Source organism: Emys orbicularis, chromosome 15 (genome assembly GCF_028017835.1).
Source record: "Emys orbicularis isolate rEmyOrb1 chromosome 15, rEmyOrb1.hap1, whole genome shotgun sequence".
Classification (NCBI taxonomy): Eukaryota; Metazoa; Chordata; order Testudines; family Emydidae; genus Emys; species Emys orbicularis.
Genome location: NC_088697.1, coordinates 9,993,075 through 10,002,645, shown reverse-complemented (window position 1 = coordinate 10,002,645; position 9,571 = coordinate 9,993,075). Strand labels below are relative to the sequence as shown.

Genomic DNA, 9,571 nt, shown 5'->3' with positions numbered 1-9,571 from the left:
AAACCTGAGACAGCTGCCTTGGGGACAATGACAGGGAGAATCCCCCAAAGTGACTCCTTTGATTCTGTTCTTTGGCCTTTGGTTCATAGAATTATAGAACGGGAAGGGACGTTGAGAGGACATCTAGTCCAGTCCCCTGCACTCAAGGCAGGACTCGGTATTATCTAGACCATCCCTGACAGGTGTTTGTCCAGCCTGCTCTTAAAAATCCCCAATGATGGAGATTCCATAACCTTCCTAGGCAATTTATTCCAGTGCTTAACCACTCTGACAGGAAGTTTTTTTCCTAATCTCCAACCGCCCTTGCTGTAATTTAAGTCCATTGCTTCTTGTCCTATCTTCAGAGGTTAAGAAGAACAATTTTTCTCCGGCATCTTTGTAACAACCTTTTATGTACTTGAAAACTGTGATCATGTCCCCTCTGAGTCTTCTCCAGACTAAACAAACTCAGTTTTTTCAATCTTCCCTCATAGGTCATGTTTTCTAGACCTTTAATAATTTTTGTTGCTCTTTGAACTTCCTCCAATTTGTCCACATCTTTCCTGAAATGCGGTGCCCAGAACTGGACACACTACTCCAGTTGAGACCTAATCAGCGCAGAGTAGAGCGGAAGAATTACTTCTTGAGTCTTGCTTACAATACTCCTGCTAATACATCCCAAAATGATACTTGCTTTTTTTGCAACAGTGTAACACTGTTGACTCATATTTAGCTTGTGATCCACTATGACCCCCAGATCCCTTTCCACAGCACTCCTTCCTAGGCAGTCATTTCCTGTTTTGTATGTGTGCAACTGATTGTTTCTTCCTAAATGAAGTACTTTGGATTTGTCCTTATTGAATTTCATCCTATTGACTTCAGACCATTTCTCCAGTTTGTCCAGATCATTTTGAATTTCAGTTCTATCCTCCAAAGTACTTGCAACCCCTCCCAGCTTGGTATCGCCCGCAAACTTGATAAGTGTAACAGAGAGACTCTGTTACTGGGAGGGTTTCACCATGTCTCATAGGGTTACACCCTGGTGGGAGGGGGCTAGGCCTGTACTGGAATAAGGTCACTCTGTGCTTCACAGTGTGGCGGAACCTAGAATGTCCATTAGCAGGGAAAAATCCAGGGGGGAATCAACATGTGGAATGGACAAAAACCCCGTCTGCATTCTCTCACATTGCCCTTCTTGCCCTGGCAGGCTACAGATTAACGTCCACGTTTTGCTCCAGATCATCCCATCCTCCCAGGGGGAAGGAAATGGCTGCAATGGAGCTGGCTCAGGTAAGGGATTATCTGGGAGCTGGTGGTGGGTTCTGCTTGGAGGGAGAGGAGCAGTAAATGCATAGGAGGGTGGGAGCTGCTAGAAGTGGTGGGAGGCAGGAACTATGTAGGGTGGAGAAAGGGAGGGGACAGGATGTGACAAACCTGCTGAGACTTGTGTAACCTAGGGTGTGATGGGTTGTCACCTGGGGGTGCAGTCTGGGGGATTTCTGGGAACTGCTGTGCCCTCTAACCCTCAAGCTGGGCTGGCCCTTTTCACACTGCTTTGCTGGAGATTTAGCCTTGTTATCATCCAACAGGACAGCAGGTGGTGCTATGCATCCAACTAAGCTACCTGAGTGCTTTACCTAAGCCACTCAAGGACAGATAGAAGACAACAGCCAATTTCCCAGCAATAAGTGGTAGCAAACAGATCAAAGCAGATTACTTAGCAAATAACCAAAAACTCAAACCAAGCCTAACATACTAGATGGATAGAATTTGAATTAGCAGTTTCTCACCCTGACTGATGATAGAAGCAGTCCACCAAGTTTCCATATACAAGCTAGAAATCTCTTTACCCTGGGACCAACACTTCCCCCAGTTCAGTCTTTGTTCCTCAGGTGCTTCCAGGAGTTCTCTTGTCTGGGGAATGAGGCCAAGAGATGATGTCACACCCCACCTTATGTAGCTTTTCCATATATCAAGAACCCTTTGTTCCAAACTCAGTTCCCAGTCCAGTTTGTGGAAAAATAGAGGTACCAAAATGAAGTTCATTGCCATGTGGTCTGGTCACATGCCCTAGAGTGCCCTGTTGAGTCATAGTAGCCATGACTCATAGGTTGGCTGAAACATTCACAGGAAGGCTAAGCTCTTCCATGGCCCATTGTCTTTGTTGATGAGCTATCAGCACTGTCTGGCTTCTTCATTGTTGTTTCTGAAAGGCTCGTTGTTTGTGTTACCCAGAGTAAACACATTTGAAATACAGATACAGAGTTAATATCCATAACTTCAGATACAAACATAATCCATGCACACAGGTAGGATAATCATATTCAGCAAATCATAACTTTTCCAGTGACACCACACATGACTCATCTTGTACAAAATGCCTTATAATTATGTCCTAATCATATTATAATCCTACCACCATGCTGAATATGGGGTGTAGTGTCAGATAGGTCCTAATTTCAAGGCACAGGAGTTGGGAATGGAACTTCCCCTCTTTGTGGAACAGGGAATAAGCCTCCAGCCAGGACTGGGAAAACTTCCCAGACTCCCAGTGCTGGAACCTGAATCTACTGACACTTCAATAGTTAGCACCACCCCCAATCTTTGTGGCAACTGCAAACTTTATCAGTGATGATTTTATATTTTCTTCTAGGTCATTGATAAGAATGTTAAATAGCACAGGGCCAAGAACCAATCCTTGCAGAAACCCGCTAGAAAGCAATCAACTCGACCATGGTTCCCTATTTAAAATCCCAGTTTTTAATCTATTTAATGTATGCCGTGTGTATTTTGTATCTTTCTAGTCAAAATATTGTGCTGAACCAACTCATATGCCTTACAGAAGTCTAGGTATATTACATCAGTACTATTAGCTGCAACCAAACTTTTGATCTCATCCAATAAGGATATCCAGTTAGTTTGATAGGATCTATTGTGTCTAAACCTTTTTAATGTGTACTAATTATATTACCCTCCTTTAATTTTTTATTAATGAAATCCAGTATCGGTTGCTCCATTCTCTTGCCCAGTATCGATTTCAGACTAACACTCTTGTAATTAGCTGCGTCATCTCTTTTAAAGTTTTTAAATATTGGCACAGCATTAGCTTTATTCCAGTCTTATGGAATTTCCCCAGTGTTCCAAGTCCGAATTAAAATCAACATTAACAATCCACCCTGCTCCTCCACCGGGTCTTTCAAAACTCTTGTTATCTGGACCTGCTGATTTAAACACCTCTAACTTGAATAGCTGCTGTTTAAAGTCCTCGTGAGTTACTGTTGGAATAGAAAGACTGTCAGTGTCAACATCTTATGATATGACTTACAGCGTCTGTTTTTCTCCAAATCCAGGAGAGAAATATTTATTTAACACTTTGACCTCTTCTGCATTATTTTTGATAATTCTGCCATTTCCATCTAGTAATTTACCACTACCATTGTTAGGATTAATTTTGTACTTAATATACTTTTTAAAAACTTCCTTCTTATTTTCATTGATTGATCATTGATTTCTGATAGTTTCCCTTACCAATTTTCTACAATTCTGACCTTCTAACTTATATTCTTTACTATTGACTTCCCCTTTCTTCCATATATTTTATATGGAGAGTGTTGGGATTCCTACCAGGGAGCCACCAGCAGGGTCCAGAGACAGCCCCATCTCCTATATCAAGCCCTGGCTAGTAGGTATGTGAAAAATGTGAAGACCCTGCCTCCGTCTGTCAGCTGGGAGACACAAAGGTTCTCTTTCTACCCTCTGATGCCTCCTGGCTGCTCTAAGGAAGGTGGGGTGGGACTCTGTTAACATGTGCCTCCCGGAGCTTCCATTTACCTGGTGCTGCTGTTCCATGAATAATGGGGTTGTGAGTGGGGCAGCAGGTACTGAGTGTTGGACTCTTGGTCTTTCAGGGGCCAGTGACTTTCGAGGAGGTGGCTGTGTATTTCACCAGGGAAGAGGGGGCTCTGCTGGACCCCACTCAGAGAGCCCTCTACAGAGACGTCATGCAGGAGAACTATGAGACAGTGGTCTTGCTGGGTAAGGAGTCCTGTCCCCTCGGTTATTAGAAGCTGTGGGGTTTCTAAAGAACCTGAGTAGTAATAACTTTATATCTTTATTCGTCATACAAGTTTTGCAGCTTTCCTTGCCCCCTGTTTTTTGCCTTATCTCCCACCCACTAGTATAATTTTTAGACATGTTACTTTTTGGTGCCATCAGTCATTTAAAAATTGCATTTAATGTATCCTTATTGGCTACATTAATAACTAGAGCTTTCATGCCTTTTCCTCATTTTAAGAGGAAAATATGCCGCCTGTAGAATACTTAACTGAGTAAATAGGTGTATGACTCATGCATGGCTTGTGTGACAGTCAGGTGAGCTCCTCTTTTGATAGGAGAGCGCATAATATTGCCATTCTCCATGGGTGAAGGAAGAACAGAGCCGTGGGAGGGGAGGAGAAGTGGGGAAGTAGATAATTCTGGGGTGCCAGGACATGGGGAGGGTGTGTGCAGGGTTAGAGCTAAGAAGCAGCAGGGAGGGATGAGGTTGTGAGAGACGAGGAGGGAACACAAGAAGCTCCCAAGGTACCGGGAGGTGGTGCCAGCTGAGAGTAATGGGAAGAAGGGAAGGGAAGGGGAGTGTGGAGGAAGGGCACCCAGGTAGTGGGCTGGGTGGGTCAGTGGGAGGTAGGAGAGGTTGGGGATCTAGAGCTGTGGGAGATCCCAGACCTTTAACCCCAAATCCCTACCCAAGTCTTGCTGATTTACAGCCTACACTCCAGTTTTATTTCTGTTCCGTTTCACTTCATTATACATTCCCCCCCCCCAAATATTATTATTTTAACTCTTGACCTCCCTCTCTCACTCATTACCCCCCTCCCCATATAACCTCCCCATCTCTATGCACAGCGTCCCTGGCCACCATTCCTGAGTCCTTGCTGCATTCCTCCCTCCCACAGCAGGGCCACTACCCAGGCACAAATGGGCACTTTTTACACCTCTAAGATTACAGATTGGGGTACAACTTGCCCTTGTACATGGCTACTCAAAGTTAATTGAGAAGATGGAATTTGGTAAAACACACAGAAACTTGATTTAATACAGACAGTTATAATTGAAATCATAGGCAAGGATCAATACACATAATGATTAGACTAAGGTAAGTATAGTAAAGAGGGTCTTGCCTTATGCATACTTACAAGTTATGGACACCATTGGAAACAAAGATCGAGGGGCAAGGGAGACCATCATAAGGGAGGCCCTCATTCAGTTTAAACTGTCTCGGGGACCCAACAAAATGAAAAAAGGGTAACTAGGAGAGAGTAAAAGAACTAAAAAAGAGCCACTGTGGCTTAACAACCATGTAAAAGAAACAGTGAGAGATAAAAAGACTTCCTTTAAAAAGTGGAAGTCAAATCCTAGTGAGGCAAATAGAAAGGAGCATAAACGCTGCCAAATTAAGTGCAAGAATGTAATAAGAAAAGCCAAAGAGGAGTTTGAAGAACGGCTAGCCAAAAACTCCAAAGGTAATAACAAAATGTTTTTTAAGTACATCAGAAGCAGGAAGCCTGCTAAACAACCAGTGGGGCCTCTTGATGATCGAGATACAAAAGGAGCGCTTAAAGACAATAAAGTCATTGCGGAGAAACTAAAGGGATTCTTTGCTTCAGTCTTCACGGCTGAGGATGTTAGGGAGATTCCCAAACCTGAGCTGGCTTTTGTAGGTGACAAATCTGAGAAACTGTCACGGATTGAAGTGTCACGAGAGGCGGTTTTGGAATTAATTGATAAACTCAACATTAACAAGTCACCGGGACCAGATGGCATTCACCCAAGAGTTCTGAAAGAACTCAAAAGTGAAGTTGCGGAACTGTTAACTAAGGTTTGTAACCTGTCCTTTAAATCGGCTTCTGTACCCAATGACTGGAAGTTAGCTAATGTAACGCCAATATTTAAAAAGGGCTCTAGAGGTGATCCCAGCAATTACAGACCGGTAAGTCTAACGTCTGTACCGGGCAAATTAGTCGAAACAATAGTTAAGAATAAAATTGTCCGACACATAGAAAAACATAAACTGTTGAGCAATAGTCAACATGGTTTCTGTAAAGGGAAATCGTGTCTTACTAATCTATTAGAATTCTTTGAAGGGGTCAACAAACATGTGGACAAGGGGGATCCAGTGGACATAGTGTACTTAGATTTCCAGAAAGCCTTTGACAAGGTCCCTCACCAAAGGCTCTTATGTAAATTAAGCTGCCATGGGATAAAAGGGAAGGTCCTTTCATGGATTGAGAACTGGTTAAAAGACAGGGAACAAAGGGTAGGAATTAATGGTAAATTCTCAGAATGGAGAGGGGTAACTAGTGGTGTTCCCCAAGGGTCAGTCCTCGGTCCGATCCTATTCAACGTATTCATAAATGATCTGGAGAAAGGGGTAAACAGTGAGGTGGCAAAGTTTGCAGATGATACTAAACTGCTAAAGATAGTTAAGTCCAAAGCAGACTGTGAAGAACTTCAAAAAGATCTCACAAAACTAAGTGATTGGGCAACAAAATGGCAAATGAAATTTAATGTGGATAAATGTAAAGTAATGCACATTGGAAAAAATAACCCCAACTATACATATAATATGATGGGGGCTAATTTAGCTTCAAGTCAGGAAAAAGATCTTGGAGTCATCGTGGATAGTTCTCTGAAAATGTCCACGCAGTGTGCAGAGGCGGTCAAAAAAGCAAACAGGATGTTAGGAATCATTAAAAAGACAGGATACTGGGCTAGATGGACCTTTGGTCTGACCCGGTACGGCCTTTCTTATGTTCTTATGTATTTTATCCACTTCCTTATGGTAATAGGATGGCTATATACCATATCTGCTCCTTTACTCTGATTACAATAATGTCAATAGCTGCCCCAACCCATATGTAGCCTTTGGGAAGTCCATAATTAAGCATTAAGCATTAATGCTCATGGTTTACATCACTTATTTATTAATAATTCCAATCTATGAATGCGTCCAACTGCTGAGATACTGCATAGCAACCTAATTGCTAAAGCTCGCCCCAAACTTCCTTCTTTCAGAGTCCTGTGGCGTATTGCACCTGTTTGTGGTTACTCGTTAGTCTGTCAAAATGAGGGTGCAAAATATCTAACCTGGGATTCTCTCCTTAGACCTTCCTTGTTTTCTTTGCCTTGAGCAGGCTTTCCAGTTTCCAAACCTGATGTGATCTCGCAGCTGGAACGAGGGGAAGAGCCGTGGGTCCCAGACTTCCACGACTCTGAGAAAAAAGTGCTCCCGAGAGCTGCCTGCACAGGTGAGGAATTGGTTAAACCAACTCAAAAACTCTCTGTGAATACAAGAAATATTTGGGATGCCCTACAAAGACCTTGTGAGCTCTCCAAGTTCAGGATTGTTCCCTGCAGATGTGGAATCATTAGGCAGATGTCACTCATGGCTTCCCACCTATCCTGACTGACAACTGGCTGCAGGTCCCTCCCAATCTCGCTTTGCCCTCAGAGTTATGGTGAGATGCGGACCAAAACTGATCCCTTCCTCTCTCTTCTGGGGAAGGGTTTGGGGAAAATCAGCTCCTGATAGGTTTGGGCTCTCCCACACATATTTTGGTTTGTTCATCCCTTTTTCCATTCCCCTCTCTGAGATTTCCTTTCTCCCCGGCACAGAGAGTGACCTGTGTCTGGATTCTCTCTGTCTCCCATCAGGTGTTGGGATGGTGAGTGAGAATGAGGAGAAACCCCAGCAGGAAGATGCTGAGCAAATAGAATCCCATGGGACGTTATCAGGAAGATCCAAAGGGAACGATTCTGGGAGTTGTGCACTCCCAGAAAAAGCAAAAGCCTCTGAGACTCAGGAGAGGCCACAGGAAAACTTTGGTAGCCACTCAGACCTTATTACACACGAGAGAATCAACTTGGAAGAGACACGCTACACATGCCATGAGTGCGGGAAAAGCTTCAATCAGAGCTCTGCCCTTATCACACATCAGAGAATCCACATGGTTGAGAAAACTTATGGATGCGCTGAGTGTGGGAAACGCTTCAATCGAAGCTCACACCTTATCACACATAAGAGAATCCACACGGGTGAGAAACCTTATGGATGCTCTGAGTGTGGGAAACACTTTAGTCTGCACTCAAACCTTATCACGCATCGTAGAATCCACACAGGAGAGAAGCCCTACACATGCTCTGAGTGTGGGAAAAGCTTCAATCAGAGCTCAAACCTTATCACACATCGAAGAATCCACACAGGTGAGAAACCTTATAGATGCTCTGAGTGCGGGAAATGCTTCAATTGGAGTTCACACCTTATCACACATCAGAGAATCCACATGGTTGAGAAACTTTATGGATGCTCTGAGTGTGGGAAACGCTTCAGTCGAAGCTCAAACCTTATTAGACATCAGAAAATCCACACAGGAGAAACACCCTACACGTGCTCAGTGTGTGGGAAAAGCTTCAATCAGAGCTCAAACCTTATCACACATAAGAGAATCCACACGGGTGAGAAACCTTATGGATGCTCTGAGTGTGGGAAACACTTTAGTCTGCACTCAAACCTTATCACGCATCGTAGAATCCACACAGGAGAGAAGCCCTACACATGCTCTGAGTGTGGGAAAAGCTTTAATCAGAGCTCTGCCCTGATCACACATCAGAGAATCCACACTGATGAGAAACCTTATAGATGCTCTGAGTGCGGGAAATGCTTCAATTGGAGTTCACACCTTATCACACATCAGAGAATCCACATGGTTGAGAAACTTTATGGATGCTCTGAGTGTGGGAAACGCTTCAATCGAAGCTCAAACCTTATTAGACATCAGAAAATCCACACAGGAGAAACACCCTACACGTGCTCAGCGTGTGGGAAAAGCTTCAATCAGAGCTCAAACCTTATCACACATCAGAGAATCCACACAGGAGAAACACCCTACACGTGCTCAGAGTGTGGGAAAGGCTTCAGTCAGAGCTCTACCCTTATCACACATCAGAGAATCCACATAGGTGAGAAACCTTATGGATGCTCTGAGTCTGGGAAAAGTTTCAATCAGAGCTCAAGCCTTATTAGACCTCAGAAAATGCACACAGGAGAGAGAGCCTACACATGCTCTGACTGTGGGAAAAGCTTCAATCAGAGCTCAACCCTTATCGCACATCGTAGAATCCACACAGGAGAGAAACCCTACTCCTGCGCTGAGTGCGGGAAAAGCTTCAATCAGAGCTCACACCTTATCGCACATCAGAGAATCCACACTGGTGAGAAACCTTATGGATGCTCTGAGTGTGGGAAACGCTTCAAGCGGAGCTCACACCTTATCAGACATAGGAGAATCCACACTGGATAGACACCCTACACATGCTCTAAGTTCAGGAAATGCTTTGGATATAGCTCAGCCCTTACTGCACATCAGAGAATCCACAGTGGAGAGATGCCCTACACATACTCTGAGGGTGGGAAACACTTCATTCAGAGCTCAACCCTTATTACACATTAGAAAATCCACATGAGAGAGAACTATAACAAATGCCTTGACTAGGGCTGGCGAAAGATTTTTTTTTAAGAAAAAATCACATTTGT

At 43.8% G+C, this 9,571-nt stretch overlaps 1 protein-coding gene across 1 annotated transcript; it reads left to right on the top strand.

Moving 5' to 3' along the window:
- The first annotated feature begins 1,254 nt into the window (after positions 1-1,254).
- On the top strand, positions 1,255-9,338 carry LOC135889550 (zinc finger protein OZF-like). The gene is made up of 6 exons (XM_065417411.1): positions 1,255-1,269; positions 3,888-4,014; positions 7,173-7,286; positions 7,693-8,493; positions 8,578-8,997; positions 9,082-9,338. The coding sequence occupies exons 1-6, from the start codon at positions 1,255-1,257 to the stop codon at positions 9,336-9,338; spliced, it is 1,734 nt and encodes a 577-aa protein (XP_065273483.1).
- The last annotated feature ends 233 nt before the right edge of the window (positions 9,339-9,571 follow it).